This window comes from Ammospiza nelsoni, chromosome 3 (genome assembly GCF_027579445.1).
Source record: "Ammospiza nelsoni isolate bAmmNel1 chromosome 3, bAmmNel1.pri, whole genome shotgun sequence".
Lineage (NCBI taxonomy): Eukaryota > Metazoa > Chordata > Aves > Passeriformes > Passerellidae > Ammospiza > Ammospiza nelsoni.
Genome location: NC_080635.1, coordinates 25,191,994 through 25,211,549, shown reverse-complemented (window position 1 = coordinate 25,211,549; position 19,556 = coordinate 25,191,994). Strand labels below are relative to the sequence as shown.

Genomic DNA, 19,556 nt, shown 5'->3' with positions numbered 1-19,556 from the left:
GGGGGAAACGCCCACAAAGTGTTACTTGCGTTTAGTGGACAACTTGGAGCCAGCGCCACTTGGCGGGGCGGACAGCGGGGCCGGCGGGCCCCGGCGCTGCCCAGACCTGTGCCGGGCGGGGTGCCCGGAGGGCGGCGGGCAGCGGGAGTCCCGCTCCGCTCCGTGCGCGCGGGCGGGAAGGAGGCGTGTCCCCACCCCGCCGTCGCCGCACCGCCCCTCGCTCGCCCGCCCGCCGGCACCGGCGGAGCGCAGCGGAGCGGCGCCGGGCGCGGAGCTCCCCGGCCCCGCCATGCCCGCGGCCGCGGCCCCGCTCCCGCCCCGGCGGGGCCCCGCGGAGGCGCCCGCCCGCCGGCGCTGAGCCGCGCCCGCACCTGCGAGCGGCATCGCCCCCTGCGCTCCTGCGCGGCCGCCGGGGCGCCCGCGTCTCTCCGCCGTCCCTCCCCCCCTGCCTCCCTCCCCGCCCGCTGCCCGCCCCGTCGCCGAGCGGGAGCCGCCAGCGGTGCGCGCAGAGCCGGAGCCGGGGCAGCCGCTGCCGCCCGCGCTGCCCCCCGCCTCGCCGCCCTGCCCTGCCCGCCGTTCCCCTCCTCCGTGCCGCCCAAGCCATGAACTTTGGCCGCGGTCCCTCGGTGGTGTTGAACGTCGGGGGCACCCGGTACTCCTTCTCCCGGGAGGTGCTGAAGGATTTCCCGCTGCGCCGGGTGAGCCGCCTGCACGGCTGCCTCTCGGAGCAGGACGTTCTGGAGGTGTGCGACGACTACGACCGGGAGCGGAACGAGTACTTCTTCGACAGGCACTCGGAGGCCTTCGGCTTCATCATGCTGTACGTCCGGCACGGCCACCTGCGCTTCGTGCCGCACATGTGCGAGCTCTCCTTCTACAACGAGATGATCTACTGGGGGCTGGAGGGCTCCCACCTCGACTACTGCTGCCAGCGCCGCCTCGACGACCGCATGTCCGAGACGTTCACCTACTACGCGGCGGAGGAGCCGAATGGCGGCCCCGAGGGCAAGGGCCGGCGGCCGCCCGGAGCCGAGGGCAGGAAGTGGCTCGAGAGGATGAGGAGGACTTTTGAGGAGCCCACGTCTTCCGTGGCCGCCCAGGTCCTGGCCACCGTCTCCATCCTCTTCGTCATTGTGTCCATGGTGGTGCTGTGCGCCAGCACCCTGCCCGAGTGGCGGGCGCCGGAGAATCGCAGCGTGGAGGAGCAGAGCAGGTACACAGCAGAGTCAGTGAGGGAGCCCTCAGGGTAGGAGGATCCTTTATTTTCCCGCTGTCTGGTCCCCGTGTGTCCCGTCCAGTGTGTCCTTCCTGCCCCTTGTCTTGACGGTCCGTGGCTGTCGCCTCCACCGACGGAGACGGTCTGCGCGCCTGGACAGCCCGGCCCTGAGCTGGGGCCCGGGGGGGATGTCGGGGTGTCTGTCGGGGCAGTGGCGCTGCTCCGCAGCTCGGCTCCCCCGGGCTCTGCCGGGCACCGTGGCCCCGAGCGCAGGGGACGGGCGGGGGCCGGGGCCAGGCTCGGGTCTGGGCAGCCTGGAGCGCAGGGCACATCGGGGTACGGCTCCTGTTCGCAGGGAGGGTGCCTCCCTCCGTGAAGGTTCTTGGAGCTCTTACTGTCCCCTCTGAGGAGACACGGGACCACACAGAGAACTTCAGACACTCCGGAAATCAATTTATGCCTTACGATTGTGAACAGAAAATAAAAAAAAAGAAAATAATCCCCCAAAAGAATGCAATTCCCTTGTCTTTTCCTTTGGGAAAAGACAAATCCTGTGAGTACTCTGCATGTATTCGTACAGATCCTTCTGCTAGAGCAGATGCAGCGCCTGTTACGATTGTGCTCCGGTAAAATCCTGGATGTGGGAACAGCCTTACTCCCGCTCCTCCCTTTACATCTCAGATTCTCTATGTGGGGAACACAGGAGATGATCAAACTGTACATCAAGCTCTTGCAAAGGCATCATTCAAGCACCCCAGTGTATAAATGTAACAGACGCTTACATTTCCTTTAAGCATAATAAACACTGCAAAACAGTTGCAGAGAACAGGGCATGGGGTATAAGGCTCAATCCTGAGCTTTACTAGTAAGAGCAAACCCTTTTCCATCTTCTTGTGACCTCAGATTAGAATTACATTGATGCAACTCTTGCACTCTTCTGTTCCCTCTCTCTCCTTCTTCCCTGTTCCCTAGAGAACAAAATTGAGATCAGTCTGGTAGAATTTCTCCCATAAATAAGACTGACATATAAAGAAAGAAGTAAACATTTCTGGTATTTGCTAGCTTCTCCCTTTTTTAAAAACAGACAGGATATTCAACAAAAAGTTTTCAGCTTCTGCTCTTCTAAAAGGGCACTCCCGTGAAATTGCAGCCTTGTCATTATGAAATCATCATCTTTTACCATAGAGTTAATTGGAATGTGATATATTATATCTTAGTAGCCAGATTAATTCCTTGGAAAGTATTTTCATAGTTTCCATTAGCTTAATGGAAAACTGCACCTGTATTTCTCATTGTAGTTGAGCCAAAGAATTAATTGTATGAACAAAAAGAAAGCAGATGCAGTGTGAGAAGCTGTTGATTCCTGCTTAGATTCAGATATGTCAAAAGGGGATCCTAAAGGCTGTTCCAGTTAAAAGCTTAGCAAGGTTATTTCAAAGAGGAGCTGCTGTGGGTGACCTCTGTACAGCAGCAAATTGCTGAGATACTCCCAAGAGGCATGGGAAAATAGATGCAACACTACAACAGCATTAACCACATAGGTCATGTCTTTGTTCATGTCTTCTTGGTGTGGGAATCAACCACAAGTTTTCTCTTGCAAGAAAGAGTTCAGCTTGGAGAGGAACATGGCATAGGATGTGTAATTTTTCTTTCATAGTGCCTGTGTCTTCAAGATCCTGATTTTACTCTTCTGAACAATTGCATCTTGTACACCAGGTGTTAGAAGAATAAGATCCTAAGTACTTGTAGGTGCAGTGTAGACAAACAGTTCCCAGGGCAGTGAAGGCTCCTTTTAGAACCAGGACAACTACCAATGATGGGGCGAATTTCTTCTGTACTAGCTGTAGTACTCCATGTTATTGCAACAAAACAATAGAAAAGTTTCTACCAGCTGAAAAGTTTCTACCAATGTCAGAAAAATATAAACACCAGTACAGACTGGGTCATCTGAACCATGCACTGACTGCACAGGAACTGATCCCAGTCTGATGGCAAGCACATGGCAAACAGTCACAAATGTGTGCCCCTCTGTCCACAGGTTACCACCAAGGTGGAGCCACTCCTCTCTTTTGCACATGCTGCTTCATTGCTAAAAAGTCTGCTATAGCTGGAAAAGAGTGTGTTAGCTACAGCTGCTTTTAAGTGAGCTGTCCAGTTTAGTTGTCACTACTGACATGTGCCATAGCATTGGACCTAACATGCCCAGTTGTCATCTGGCCTTATGTGTTTATGATTACTTTGTAGTTATTTCATTTAAAAATAGTTAAGTTTGTAAAATTTAAGTAGCTAAATGGTTTTATTTGAAAATCTGACCACAGAAATCCTATGGAAGTTTCTGGGATTGCATACTCTGGCAATACAATCCCTCTTAGGTGAGAAGGTTTTTAAAAATCCATCCACTTGTTTCTGACACATTTAAAAGTTTGAAACCAAATTCTGTCATTTGTTTATTAAGCAGCGTTCCTCATCAAAATAAAGAAATTCTATCTAACACAGTAATACAAAATATTTTTTTTCCCCAAGAGAAATTGTTACCTTACTGCCGTACACAAGTGAGTTTTGACTTGCATGGCACTGTAATTACTAGTACAAAAATTGCACGTTATTAAAAAAATGTATTTTGAGAAGTTTTAGGAGTGAAAATTGAATGGGATAATCTAGAAATGCCTGATCTGTAGATTTGGATGTAATCAGTTATTCAGCTCAGCATAAGCCACGGAGGTGAGGAAACCCAGCAACTCTGATATTCTCAATCTCTCACAATAAGCCCTCCTGCCCTTGCCTCAGTGTGTTATGTCAGAAAGGTGCCACATGGACAACTTCTGTGGCTGGCTCCCGTGGTAACCATTCCCAGAACTGCTTTGGACAGCTGTACTGAAAGCAGCTGACCAGCAGTGTGCCTTCAGCTTACCTGGACATCATCTCAGCAAGTGAGGGGATCATGAATTCTGGCATCTACAAAAAATGAAGTTTGCAGTGAGGGCTACTGGGGCTGCCAGCTAACACCAGATGTATTTGTTTTTCATGTATGAGCACCCTTTCAGCAGCAGAAGAATTAAATCCACCAAACTTTTTTTCACAAAACACTATGATGTTATGTCTTTTCATGGTGACCATGCTCTCAAAGGATGAACAGCCCATGGCTATTTCTGATCCTTTGGGATAACATGCTTTAGAAGGCAACAGAGAAGTCCAGGAGTAAGCTTTATTCAAGGAGAGAGGGATGGGAAACCTCACCTCTGAATTTCACAGATGTTACAGACACTGAAATACAATTCCCTGATTGCAGAGGGATTGCCCTTCCCAGACCTGTTCTCAGGATGAGGGATGAGCTATTAAATTTATTTCATTCTAAGATTTTTGCTCCGTTCCCTGCCTTGGCAAGTTCCACTTATCGGAGCCAAAGATTTGCATTAGATTTGCAGAGTTTAGGAGCAGACAGCAGGAATGCCTTCTGTTGCTTCTGGCAATTTCAAGTCATCTTTGCTGTCCTCTGAACTGTGCCAACAGATGCATACTGTGAGTCTCTGCTCAGGGACCTGTCCATGCACTGATTGGGAGCGTAATCTTCTAGGGAGAGCTTCTCAAGCCTGTAATAGGAAATCATTTGAAGCTGCTTGACTTACTGGCAGCACAGTTCTAGCTACCTGCCTTAAAACTATTTTTCTAATGCTGAATACAAGCAGCTTGTTAGCACTAAGAAGAGATGGTTGTCCCCTTTCCACTTGATAATCATGATTAGGTTTGTACTGAAATAATCACTGACTTATCAAGCCTACATGATTTATGTGTTCTTAAGCAAAAGCAAATAAACACGGTAGTTTCTCCAAACAGCATCTCTCATCAAGAGCCTGTGGACTTTTTTTAATCTTTGCAAAATATCAGCCTAAAAAACTGCATGTGAATTTTAGACATGCAAAAAATATTATTTCTTTGTAGTAGTGGAATTTCAGAACACCTGAATTATCATGCTTAACACCTCTTCAAAAAACAGTAAGAACTCCTTTCCTGGACAAGATCTAACTTGAATATCACGTTTTTGCAGATTTTAGGTTAAAACAGTGGGCTGAGGGTAAAGAATGGAACCAAGGACCTAGGTTAAAAACACAGGCATGGATTCTTCTATTGAATTTACCAGTTCTTTGAAAAATAGAGGTGAAACAAAGAACGGATGTACATCACTGCCTGGGCACAGCCAAGCCTTAAACTCACCAGGGTTAGGTGGCAGTCATGTTCAACATAGAGGGTAAAGGTGCTGAGGATCTCAGGGCTCAAGATGTTTGTATCCAGGTCTCCACTTGGAGCTGTGAAAGGGATTTGCCCCTTCCCTGGGGAGTACGGGTCATTACAGCCTCCCACACAAACAGTTTAATGCATGACAACATATAATTTCTGCCAAAGCAGGGGCAGAAAGGGGAAAAAAAAGCCAGCAGGGTTTTTAATTCAGGGAAACCGGCTGTTCTGTAGCCTTTACTCCACAGCTTGTAGTGAGAAGGAAGCCCTTGATTTCAAAAGGATTAAAAACCTCCGAACATTTGCTGAAATCACTTAGGAGTCTTCCTGAGCAGGAGTTTGATCATTCTAGCCACTACTTGGACATTTTTCCGGTTTTATGTGCTTTACATGGAAATAGGCTTTAGCAACAATTTAACAAATCAGTGCTGACAGTCTTTAATCCTGTCATATACTGTCTTTAATCATATAATCTGTTTTCCTCGTGTGTCCTGTTGCTGTGTATGTTTTATTTACAAGCTTAATAGATAATAATGCCACTAAGGAATATTTTGGCTTGATTTCAGCTAACTCACCAGGGGATATTGAAAATATATGAATTGGCAAGCTGAGGCAAAGAATGTTGCTAAGTTGAAATTCTAAGACAGTTACCACATAGTTTTCTTTATTAGTAATAACAACTAAACTTGTTAGTGATTGAAAAAGATGATTTCTGAAATGGTTTAACTTGTTGTAGCTTATTCTGAGTGAAAGTTATCATATGGAACAGAAAACCGAACAGTGGTGGGATTACAGTAGGAATGAGGCTAACAAAGGCTTGATTTTCTGTTTATGGACAAAAGATTCATTAGAGCAATCTTGAAAGACTGCTAAGCACCAAGCAGCTTAAAATTTTGTGAGGAAAAACTCTTTCAATGTGCTTTGGTCTGGGACAATGAACAGTAAATTGGAGCAGGAATAGCCTGTAACTGAATAAAAATTAGTATTTTCTGTGATTATTCATAAAATTTGTGAGGAATCTTCAAGGAAATACTTCATGGCTTTGTTTTTGATTCCCCCTCTCCTTTTTGGATACCAGCTATTTTAAAACTGAAAAAACCCAGCCAACAAAAAACCCAGGTGGAAGTTTATAAAGTAGGTACTACATTTTTACCAAATAAAGGCACTATTTCATTATATAGTTAGGGCACGATTTAATTATATAGTTATAGATTTTAATACAGCATTATTCCAGACATAGGCAATAAAAGCAGTCTGTCCTGTGAATATGCAGAAAATATTTTAAGAACTGAATATGAAAAATACAGGTACTTTGGTCTTCTGAGTATATGCCTTTTATGTGGCTTTAACTTCATACTCTGTTAAGTTCTCTTAAAGACTAACTGTTAAAATTGCTTTCCTTACTAGATGTTATTTATCCACTGATAAGGTTAACTATAGAGATAAGTCACTGCAAAGAGAGGGAGACTTGATCTGAAAGTGGAAATGTAGAATGTAGCACTCCAGATTTCCCAACATGCCAGAGGTTTCTAGTTTTTCTCACCAAAGCACTCATTTTTGTATGATTCACCAGTACTGCCAAAATCCATCTACACAGGCAAAAAAGGAGTGACAAGAGAGGAAAAATGAAAAATGTTTCACTTATGGCTGAAAAGTAAGTAGAGGAAAGAAAAAAATAAGGGACACCCTTCATTATCTTCTCCCCAGCCAGGGGAAAGAAGGATGGATGCAAAATGGAAAAGTGGAAGTGCAAGCTAAAATGGAATGGCATTAATGTATCCCCCACTGCCTTGATCTCGCTTTGTCATTTCTGCACCAATGATGTTCCTTAGCTCACTTCAAATCTGTTCTACAAGAAAATACTTCTTCAGTCCTTCCTACTGAAGTATATCTGATTTACAGTATTTCTTGTCCCAGGAACTGCCAGAGTAAAGCAATGGATTGATCATATTTCATGGACTTTTTTACTTGTACAACTATTCCCCAAAGTTATATGACCACTGAATCGATATTGATTCATGAAGAAAATTTCTACTGTATCATAACAATCAGGACCTAACTTCCTTAAATCTCAACCCAGAGATAACCTGTCTAAGGGGTGGCAAAATGGAAGAGTCACGTTTCTGACATTATCAGGGTATCAGGAGGAAATAGCAAGTGAAAAAGCTTTAAATTGTATAATAACAAATTTCTTTTTCATTTAAATGCTTCGTGTCATAGGAGACGGACAACACTACCAGAGAAATCTCATAAAATGCAAAGAAATAGTCTGTTGGAATTATTGAACATTCCTGACTGCAACTTTCTATTCTCTTTTACATGAGATCTCAACTAGACAACATATAATTACATTTGGACATCATCAGTTTGTCCATTACCGTGATTTTGCTGTTTGATTATACTGGGGAAAACTTAGGAATTAAAAAAGGATTTAAAAAAGGACTTAAGAAAACTTACCCATTTAGCCTTTTTCCTTGGTTTTTTTTCCTAACATAAAGGAAGTTTCAAAAAGCCTGATTTTTAAGAGAACACCTAATTCTTAAGAGCAAACTGGTTTTGAATTTCAAAAGTCTTTCCATCAAAAGGTGCTAACATGAACTAGTGTTGTCAAAGCCCTTTATGAAGAAAGACCATTTGCTTTCAGAACTTCTATTGTTATTTGTAAAAAAAAAAGAAAAATATGGTCCAATTTTATCTGACTAAATATTTAAGCAATTAATTTATGTTCATTTAAATTTACTGTGGCTAAAATAACAGTGTACCTTATGACTTTACATCAAGTGACTGTTACTGTTTCTTCCAATTTTAGCTTAAAATTAAAGAGAATTAATTTTTAAAATTAATGAAAAATAAACAAAATTTTAGTGTGTAAAATGTCTATTAAAAAGTTAGTTTAAAGAGTCTATAATTACATCAGTTAGAGAACACTGTCTTTCTAACAGGCCACTATCTTATTATTAACAATAGATTTCAGAACTGGTAAGAAATTATGCAGATGTGTTAGGGAAGAAAAATTTTAGGTTTGAAATGACAGTTGGATTTTCACTTGCAAATCAAAATGTTTCAACAGACACTACCTTGTTAGACTCCTTGCAGTAGCGAAAAACTCTGGTTGTATTTCCTGGCAGTATTTTTGAGTCTCTGATCTCACACCAGTTTGGTTTCAGAGCTGTTGATAACAGCAGGCATCAGTGATGAGCTTTTTCTTTGCTTAAACTGTTGTTTAAAAAGATAAATGGAGAAATGAAGGGAAGGTTAGCTTCCATGCCCTCATGTATTAAAAAAGTGAGCACAGTCTGAAGTCTTAGGGAGATTTGTGACCACATGCACAACAGTTACTAAGTAATATTTAAACAACATTTTTATCTCCTGTTTCTGCTTTCCACTGGTTTCAAGCTGAGATATTCTCAAATCTCATTCAATGCATTGGGACTTGAAAATATTTAAGAATATACTGAAATCCTCTCCCAGGATTTCTTCTGCGTTTGGCAAGAAGAGGATCCTGCCTATTACCTTAACATCTGTTTACCTTGCATTTTTGCTGCAATGTAGTTCAGGTGGACTTATATTTACAGCAAAAGAGAAAATTCAGTAATGCAGAGCATAGTGGTAAATGGAAGGATACAAGCGTAGTACTTTATGGATGCAATACTGAAAATAAAATACCATCTGTATTTATTGGCAATACCTGTATAGGTCTGACTGCAGGTAAGCCCCTGTTTGGGATGCAGATCAGATAGACTGGTTTGGGTTAGTTCCTAAAGAATTAATATGCATGAATCATTCAATGCAAATACTTATATCTGCCTGTTCCATCTGCACTTCCATTTTATTTTAGCAGTCTGGTTCTATACATTACTGTTCATAACCAGACAGTTCACTGATCTACAACCCTTGGCATTCCCAAGTGGATCAGGCCTCACAGACTTAAAAAAATTAAAAAAAAATCCCCCAAAACTCAATCAACAACAGCAGCAAAAAAACCCCAATCCAAACCCAGCTGTTCTAGATATGGTTACACATTGGCATTGATGTCTTATTTCCTGTAGGAGTCCAGTTTTTGTGGGCATATTTGTCCAGTACTATGACTAGTAGCAATCCGTAACTCAAAGAAAATGACCAGTGAGTGAATTCTTAGCAATTATCTGTTCAAACTCTCTCTAGATCCTCAGGTTAATTGCTGAAATCCAGTGCCAGGTGCAGGATAAGGATGGCATGGCTTTCTGTTTGTTGTCTGTGAAAGTCTTAAGTGTCACTTTGGTAATATCTGTGAACAAACAAAACATCCCCTGAAGACTTTGCACAGACCATAAATGCTGTCCTTTGTTTCTTTTGGCAGGATAATTGAAGCTATCTGCATAGGCTGGTTCACTGCTGAATGCATTGTGAGGTTCATCGTCTCCAAAAACAAGTGTGAGTTTGTCAGAAGACCTCTCAACATCATTGATTTGCTGGCAATTACTCCTTACTACATCTCTGTTCTAATGACAGTTTTCACAGGGGAAAATTCACAGCTTCAGAGGGCTGGAGTCACCTTGAGGGTCTTAAGAATGATGAGAATCTTTTGGGTGATTAAACTGGCCCGTCATTTCATTGGCCTTCAAACACTTGGTCTGACTCTGAAGCGTTGTTACAGAGAGATGGTGATGCTACTTGTCTTTATCTGTGTTGCTATGGCAATTTTCAGTGCACTTTCACAGCTTCTTGAAAATGGGCTGGACTTGGGAACAAAGAATAAGGATTATGCCAGCATTCCTGCTGCTTGTTGGTGGGTGATCATCTCGATGACCACGGTTGGTTACGGTGACATGTGTCCCATCACTGTCCCAGGAAGGATTCTTGGAGGAATTTGTGTGGTTAGTGGCATCGTTTTATTAGCCCTGCCAATCACTTTCATTTATCACAGCTTTGTGCAGTGCTACCATGAGCTCAAGTTCCGATCTGCTAGGTACAGTAGAAGCCTCTCTGCTGAATTCCTAAATTGACCCAACTTGCATTCTGTTGTACTTACTTGCTAAGCTTTGTCTTAGAAGAGAACGGTGGAAGGTCCCTTCGCGTGTCCTCCTTGACTGGATGGTCCCGTGGAACAACATTCTCACCAGCCCGGAGAAAGCCCGTCACCATTCAGACAGGAAGGATGGCCATCTGCCTTGAGCACCTTGCAAGGACAGGGAGTGATGCTTCAAATTTGAGAGAACAAAATTAACCAAAGAGGATTCAGAAGTCCTCAACCAGACCAGTTTGGTGTTCAGTTTGCCTTCCCTCAAAAAAAGCAGAACAAAAAAATGGGTGTAACATTGAGATCTGTAATTCCTGTAATTATATCGTAAACCATTCTAAGCAATGTGTAGCAGAAGTTTTTCAAATATTCCAATATCTAAATATTTCACAGAGGCATTTATAGCTTCTTGCCTGAAGTATCTTCACTTTTAACTCAGATAACCAAATTATATGCTGAAGGAGAATCACTGCTACTTTTCACAGTAGAGCTGGTTCTGTGACTCAGGAAAGATGAAGAATATAGGTCTGTAGGACAAAAAAACCCTTGAGGCCTGATTCTGATCTTTGAGGAAGCACACAAATCTTCTGTAAACCCAGTGAAGTCAGTGGCATTTCTCTGAATTTGAGAGTTCACAAAGAAGTGCAAGAAGTGAACCTCTGAATGTTGTAAGCAAGGACTTCTTTAGGTCACAATTAATTTCTTCTCTGGAACCAAGCTGTAAGTAGAAGCAAGTATTGTATTTTACAAAGATCAGCATAAGAAATCAGGGATTGATATGTATATATTTCCTGGTAGGTTAGTGGGGGAGTTCTCCAAATTTTATATACATTCAGCTCAACTCCATCCACCTGAAGTTACATTCTCATAAGCACAGATTTTCCCTCCCTAAACTCCTCCCTGCCCCACATATCTTAAACATAGATATCATAGTGAAAGTTCTCTTAAAACAAATTGTAAGATTTCATCATTTGAAATGGCCTGGAGCAAGCACTGGAAAACAAGAGTACCTGCTCCCTGTCAGATGGGACTCTTCATCATCTTAAATTCTGCAATCCTTACTGAAGGATATACCTCAATGGAAGTTTTAAAAACAACTGTAAAAAGCCCAGAGCATACCAAAGAAAGTAAAATATAGAAGTGTGAGTTGCACTTGGCAAAATGGTGTATTCTCCAACGTTACTAGAAAATGAAAATGAATCAAGTTAGGTTCTGAAATATAGTTCACTACATTTCTTGTGTAGTACTGCTTAATAGCATTGTTCAGTATAATTCTGAAATGCTGCTATATAGAAATGTGCAGTTAGATATTAAAATACATCAAGGTACAGCTTTATAAATTTGGGTACCAATAAACATCAACAGGGAGCTTTCATGCTAACATGGAAGTTCAGAGTCATCAGCACAGCTGGAATTTGTGTGCTTGCCTGAAAATACTGCATTTACTCTTACTGTGCTGTAGAGGCATCTTTTATATCTGTAACTGTGAAAGGCTTTACAAGTGAAATGAGTACCACCTAGAAAACACATCCCTGGAATTGCTCACTCAAATAAACCTGCCACATTGATCAGTAACCAATATATTGAAGGTTCTTCCCTAAGACCTCAAAGAGTCATTATTATTTTAAGTGGTCTTAGTCTTAAGTAGTCTTAAGAAATACATTGCAATTTTTCTGAAGACCTGGAAAGAATTTTAGTAGCCTTCTTACAGACAAGCTTGACTTTCCCTTCAAGACTCCATTGTTGAGTGCTGTTACAGTCATACCTCTGTTTCTTGCCACTAGTGTGTTCAAAGGTTAGCTCTGTAGTTCCCTACACTATTATATATTTATGCCTTTTCTATCAAAATCATGTTGCTCAGAAACCTGCTCCAGCATTCCACAGAGAGGTGAATATGAGATCAGCAAAAATTCTTTCTTAGGTGAGATTCACAGCTGATGTTAGTTAGGCAAGTTGTGACTTCAGAGACACTTAGATGTTTTACAGCCGTGGAGCTGCTGGCTCTGTATTCCTGCATGTGTACCTATATATATCCTGCATATATTATATATTATAGTCCGTTGAAATGTTTGGGGTTTTTTTTATTCCTCACAGAAAATTTCCTCCTTGACAAAATTAAAATTTCAGACTTTAATCCAAACAGAGACATTGAAGAAAATTACATTTTCATCTTCTAATGAAAAGTTATTTTGACAATATCAAAACCATTTCTAAGTACAAAACTGCTAATTTTTTTTGCTCCAATTTTTAATTTTTTAAATTTATTTTTAGCTAAAATAGGTTAAAGACCTCACGTAAGAACTTAGCCCTACAGATTTTCATGTGCTGTTTTGAATGCTTGGGAAAAATATTGTTTGTCACAAAACTCCTTCAAACTTACTTTGTCTTTTGTCCACATATTGTATTTAACCAAACCAATGCTCTAAGATACAACCCTCCTCCACAAAATGCCCAAACCATCATCATGGTGACAATAACCTACAATCCATACAGAATGTGAATAAAAAGTATGTCGCAATCTTGATTTCAAGACAAAATAAAATGTGTTTCAGCACAACCTATAAATCTAATCTTTAGATGCCTGTACAAAGGAAAAACATAAATTAATGCACATAATAACTTGTGAATACCAATTTGCACCATGAATCATTTTTGCATAAGCAATTAAGGACAGGAAGTTTTTAACAATCCAGGCTATACATGGTATACAAACAAAATGTTTATCCTTTATGAAGTGTTTTTTAGATGAAGAATCCTTTCCCAGTGTTAAAACATAAATCTAATGAAAATAACTGTGTAAAGGACTAAGTCTGTGGAGATTATCTTAAGTCATACTATGTTTTTTTGAACAATATGTGTTCAATTTTTATATGGCAAAATGTGAACAGAATGACCTAATGTTCTTTTTTAATTTGAGTTATAATAAAATATTTTCAAACTGCTGTATATAAGCCCACAAAGGAGAGATCCTGCAGTGGGTTTTTTGGTGTTTGTTTGTTCGTGGGGTTTTTGTTTTTTTTTTTTTTTTTTCTTTCTCTTTTTATTGTTGTATGGTTATTAATGTAGACTTTATTTTCCTTATGAACCAAGTTGAAATAAAGTAATCTTTATGGTAGCCTTAAATAAGAATTTTCTAGGGTAATTAGGATGCCTGACTTCTAGTAATGTATGTCATCTTATTTTCAACAGACCAGTGTTTTTTTAGTGAAACCTTACAAAATATGAATTATATGTGTAGTCAAAAATAAGCACATTTTAAAACAGTTAAAACTGTTTTATAAAATTTTCTGGAAACCATGTTTATGCAGACATGAGGTGCAGCACTCTATTTCAAAGTGCAGCATTTCAAAGCCAAAAGCCAAGTGAAGGCAAGCTGGCTCATCTCTAATCTCTCTATGTTTGAACCCTATACAATAAAAGATTTGATGGGCAGTTTCTCTTGGAAATATTCACATCTGGAACAAATTAGATGAAACACAAATAGAGTAAAAAAATAAATGAAGACAGCTTGTATAATTGTTATCCAGCATTTTGGTTCATCTAAAATGGAAGCCAATGTCAATGACTTTTGAACTGCCAAGGTTAATCATACATTATATACTAGGTTCAAAGCCCAGGACTGATTTATTGGAAACTATACATTGGCTGTAATCCTTCAAGGTACTGTGTGTCACTTAAAAGTACTTCATCATTAATGAAGTCCCTGAAATGGAAAGCTCTCTAGGGTATTTTCCTTCTAAAGTTTTACATGAACCATCATGTCAAATATCACACACAATGAATGGAAGATTATCCTTTCCCTTGATGTAAAACTTGAAAACAATATTGAAAAAAATTAGTTCGGTTGACTGATTATATTAAACAGTCCTATCAGCATAAGGATGAGCCGTATAAAATGTGATATTCTTATTGTACAGTGACTTATACTGGTGTGCATAGCAGCAAGTTTGAGAAAGATTAAAATCCTGGTGATGGAAAGTTCCTATCTTGATATCCATGTATTTAAAAGAAAAGGCACAGTGTTTTCATATAATGTATGCAATTCATGCCTGTAAAGAATTGATGTTCCTGTTCCAAAGTAAAACTGAAGTCCTCATGGGTTCAAAACACTTGTCTCTTCCCTTTTGGGTAACAACTACAAAACCCTTATCAGATCTGAGCACCTTCCAGGAAGTGGACAAATGCACAATTCAGCAGCCAAACCCTTTCGGTTTCCTGGGAACCTGCACAACGAACAAGGTCTGCTGTGCTCTGAATTTTTTCTCACCTAAGAGGTCCAGGATCACTTGAAGGTTTTAGAATTATTATTTCAGATGAGCTACTAAGGAGACACTTGCTGGAAAGTTAAATAAGCTGTGCATAGCAAAAAAAGATACTGCTTTATAAGAAAGTTTTCACTGATTACAAAAAAAAGGAAACTGGCTCTCATTATCTGTTCTTTGTTTGTAAAGGCAAATATGCAGGTCAGGATATGTGATGAGAATTAAAATTGCTATATAAAACAGATACCTGTTTAAAATACAGAGACTCAGTGTGAAAAGTCTTCCAGCTTTGGTAGAGCTATAACACCTTCCAGTAGCTGAAAAGCTGCCCCAGCCCACACAGAGGAACAACAAAACACTGGTTTCACTGTAAAAAAGTGCAACACAAATTAGGGAGTGTGTTTCAGACAACAGACAGGTTAGGCACCAACAAGCTGCAGTGAGCAATCAAGACTGACAATCTGCTTGACAATAAATGTTAAGAGCCACAGAAGAAGAAGAATATAAATCTTTGGTCAAATTAATAAAATACAACAAAACACATTTTAGAGTCCTTTATTCTTTACAAATGCAAAGGTTTATCATTTCACAGATCCTTAATTTTATATATTGTCTGATTATCTGTAATGAAAAATGTACTCTATAATTTGAAAAGGTAATAAATGTGAAGGGTTTTATGTGAATAAAGAATTAATTAGATAAAATAATGTAATAAAATTTGCTGGTCTTGTTGCCATATTTCATGGCCTAGTGCTTAAAACACAAATGTTTATAAAATGTGTTCTTCTGAACAAGTGAATTCTATGGCTATTCATATTGGTACTGTACCTCTGCAAAAACTTTTTCTTTAACAATTTTTGGCTACTGAGAAGTTTGCCATTTACAACCCAGGAATTTTAATCAATATAAAATTTCAAATATTTGATCCAGAAGTAAGTTTGAAACAAAAAAATTAAAGTTAAACATCCACAGGATTATTCTTCAGCAACTGAAGATCTATCATAATTATGGACCATCAAAACAAATGAAAAGCAGCCATGTAACACATATATTATTCCTCAGGGATTATTTTAAAAAATGAATCTGGAAAAATTGATTGAATTTGGCTTAAAGTTCACTGAATCTTTTTAATATTAAAAAATAAAACCCAAAACCAACCCCAAACATCAACATGGTATTCAGTCTGGAATGTCAACACAACCAGAAATTTCAGCATTGCAATCCTTGCATTATTGTAATGGATCTGAGATACTCTGTTGATGCTTTAAATGCAGCCCTTTCAAAAGTACTTCCAAAAATTATAAAAAAAGTATTTCACAACTAATGTTCTTGTAAAAAAAAAAAAAAGTTGAATATTTTAAGAGATCACTGAATTATCAATCCTCTGCATTATTATGAGAATGAACAGACTTTTCATTTGGAAATCATGAGCATTTTTGGTTCTGTTATTTATTAGTTTTAAATATTTTACATAAAATCAGACAGAGAAGAAACAGAAGGAATAAAGCAGATGTCCACATACACATAGAAGTATTTTTTGAAGTGTTTTTCCTAAAAGGACTACTGAAATATTTGGAAGCAGAAGGGGTTTTTTAATGTTTAAACACAGTTACTGTTTGGCAGACATGCTCAGCACTCGCCCCTTCCATCAATTTCTGATACAACTGTAAATGCATAGAATCCTCCAAAAGAAGATTGATTCTTTCTGCCTTGGGGAACATTTTATACATTTTTTTGCAATAAGAATTTAAAAAAGAAAACACTAAAGAGGATCATGAAAATCTAGGAAATCTAGAACTTCAATATTGGAATTCTTACCCATGCACTCCAGAAATACTCCACTCTGCTTTAAATTTTTTGCACTGCTTTTTTACCAATACTGTAGTAAGAGCCACAGAGAGGACCAGTTGTACTAAGAACTCGACAGCTACAGATCAGAAATTACAGTGCTGCTCCCAAAACTCTACAATTCAATACTGAAAAATGAATTAAAGCACTGAACAGCACAAGCAGGCAAGATGGCATTTCTCTGTAGCACAAGTGTAGCTTATCTAGTGAGCCTGATATACTGTTAAGTACTAAGTGTTGACATACATTTTTTTCTCCTCAATTTAGAGAGCCTCACAGAGAACACAGCACTTGGAAGACAGTGTTTTCTCTCTCTCTGTTGCTAAAGGCCTTGACAGCTGCACTGGCTGTGCCAAGACAGCACAGTGCCTAATGAGGATTTCTGTCATTAGGGTTTAATATTTGAACTTGATGACATTTGATGAGATGTTATGAATTAGTAAAATTGGGGCCATTTATTAAGATAGCATCTTGAATCCTCAATGCTATAAAAGGATTCTACTATACACATGCCATTAAAGATTAAAAGAGGAAAACAATCCCAACAATGTATTCACTAAGTACAGTCATGCAGAGGGTAACAGAAAAGAAAGGCGTCACTAACAAAATTACTTAAATTAAAATAAATACAGATCTGGCCTCCTGCCAGAGATTCTTGCTTATAGCCCTCAAACTTATATGGATTCCTTGAGTATCTCTGCCTTTGGGTGCAGTGTCTTTGAGCTCTACCTCTTTGGTTCTGATAGAAACTCAGCCTATAGGTCACAGCAGCCTTTTGTTCTCCATTGACTCAAGAGGCTTGAAAACCAGGTACGTCTGAAAGGAAAAATCTTCTTCAAGGGAGCTAGGTAACCTGCAGTGAATGTAATTTAGCTAAGATGAATTTTGTTTTATTTTAGAAAATCTATTTGTCATCTGGGTTATGGAAGGCAAAGTCTTGAATATAAGTACCAAATTGACCTCAACACAAGACCAAGGACCATGAACTCATCTGCTCCCCTCATTATAGCAGACTTCATCTTCAGCATCTCTATCTTGTTTTCTTCAACCTTTCTGCTTTCACTAACCCTCACTCAAGAAGCATCAAGGTTAAACATTAACATCCACAGACTAAGGCTGCTACTACCTTTGCCTTCTCTTCATACAGACTCCCATTCACATTTGAAATGCAGTTCAGATTAGATAGCTTAGAATAAATATCCATGCATTTCTCTGTCTCAGTGCAGGATAAAAAGCTCTCTCCTCCTCCACAATAAATGTCACGTCTAGTAGGAAAAAACAGTCATGAAAGCAAAGCTTTTACAAAGCAATACAAAATATTCTAAATCATCCTCATTCCATTCTTGGTCCAGAGTCTTACCCTGGTGCTTCACATCCCACAGGCCATTCAAACCCTTCTCAACTCTGCAGTAATATCACCTATCAGCCTTTGGCCACCTGCTTCTGCCAACAGGATGGACTTGAGAGCTGCATTACCAGTGGGATGTTGCAGTTGCAGATTTGCAATTCCTTGCTTTTTTTGGTTGATTACTTTAAACTGCTATTTCTACCAAGAACCTGTAAAACAAACTGGCCAGGCTTGGACAGAACACTTTCAGTAGCTGATCCACTTCCACCAGCATGTAATAGTCATGTTCAAAGCAACTATCAACCTTAGAAATTGTTAGGTTTTCACTGCTGTATTGAAGAAACCAGTTTAATATAGGTAAGACAACTTAATACATTTATGTTCCCTGTTTGGAGACATATCCTTATTAAGAGTTCAGGATTGTCATGCCAGCTACAGGAATATTATGGAAAGCAGGTGGGAGACTAATGTAAAAAGGAAATAAAGCAGATGGATAGGGAGAGGTCAAAAATATTAAACCAAGCAATGCAAACGGCTCTTTGCAATGAAGTGCTTTCTAAGCGACTCACTTTCCATCCCTTTTTCTTCACCTTTTGGTTTTTACCCTTTTACTAGCTACCCCATTTTTTTTCTGCTGCTGGCCAAACTTGCAGTCTTCTGTGCTGCACTAAAGCACGTATCTACCATCCCATCCTGCCTGTTCTTTGCTCTCCTACCTTCATTGCTATAAGTATATTCATATTTAAGTCGAGCATCCTGTCCCTCAAGGACCTATGCCAGAAAACAATTCACCAGACCATTCACACATGGCAAGTGTAAACCAACTAATATCTGCCTTCTTTGCTAAGGAAAAAGCTTTCACCTATTTTTTTGGATCACACACTGTGACAACAACTTGTATCACCAACATTTATGATTTACTATTCCCATCTAAAGCTTTTCTGAATGTGTCTCTGTGCAGATGCAGTCTCTCAGATGAGGACAATGAGAGAGACTCTGGCACTGTCTCATGCCACTCAGAAGTTGCTTCCGTTTCTGTGGAGTGCTAATGACTCCCAGAAAGCATGAGGCATCCACACTAAGGGGCCCCAGGGACTGAATTCTGCAGGCAACAATTCAAAATGCACACAAAATTCAACAGAAGGCTTTGACTTAATATCTCCCCAAAAATCACATTCTTTCCTTTCAGAGATGACCACTGGAAACTCCCATGAAAGTGTGCCATGTCAGCATGGAGAGCCCCTACACTGCCTTTAATCATGACAGCCAAACACAACCTTCTGCTGCTTACACAGACTCAAGTTGTGGCCAGCACCATGGCAGCCAACTCCTCATGCTCCAAGGCTATCAGTAACATATGCAGCAAATGGTCCTGTGCTCAAATCTCTAACTTGGCTTTCAAAGTGACATCCTTATTCATTTTCTCCTACTATTTTAAACAAGAATTTACTACAAGCAATACTGACTATTTTGCTCTTCAAAAAGAGAATTAAACAAAAGCTCAGCTAAAATAACATAAATTTTCTGAGAGACTGGAGCAAGAAGATAAGCACAAGAATTTTTTCTGCTCAAATGAGATATAGTTCACCTGAATTAAAAGATACTCAGCTTGAATGTTATAGTTCAGAGGAAAAATTAAGTCCATTGTAG

General features: G+C 40.0%; 1 protein-coding gene across 2 annotated transcripts; it reads left to right on the top strand.

The window, feature by feature from the left end:
* Positions 1 to 602: 602 nt before the first annotated feature.
* Positions 603 to 13,490, top strand: KCNG3 (potassium voltage-gated channel modifier subfamily G member 3). 2 transcript variants are annotated; one of them, XM_059469541.1, is made up of 2 exons: positions 603 to 1,213; positions 9,789 to 13,490. In XM_059469541.1, exons 1-2 carry the CDS (start codon positions 603 to 605, stop codon positions 10,432 to 10,434), a joined length of 1,257 nt encoding a protein of 418 aa, XP_059325524.1. In that variant the 3' UTR covers positions 10,435 to 13,490. The 2 variants fall into 2 exon arrangements, with proteins under 2 accessions (XP_059325524.1, XP_059325522.1); XM_059469539.1 differs by having other exon boundaries at positions 603 to 1,246.
* The last annotated feature ends 6,066 nt before the right edge of the window (positions 13,491 to 19,556 follow it).

Bases quoted from the DNA above. Each gene is read 5' to 3' on its own strand.
- KCNG3 (XM_059469539.1), top strand. From the start codon at position 603: ATGAACTTTGGCCGCGGTCCCTCGGTGGTGTTGAACGTCGGGGGCACC. The intron at 1,247-9,788 runs GTAGGAGGATCC...TTCTTTTGGCAG, and splicing joins TCAGTGAGGGAGCCCTCAGG to GATAATTGAAGCTATCTGCA.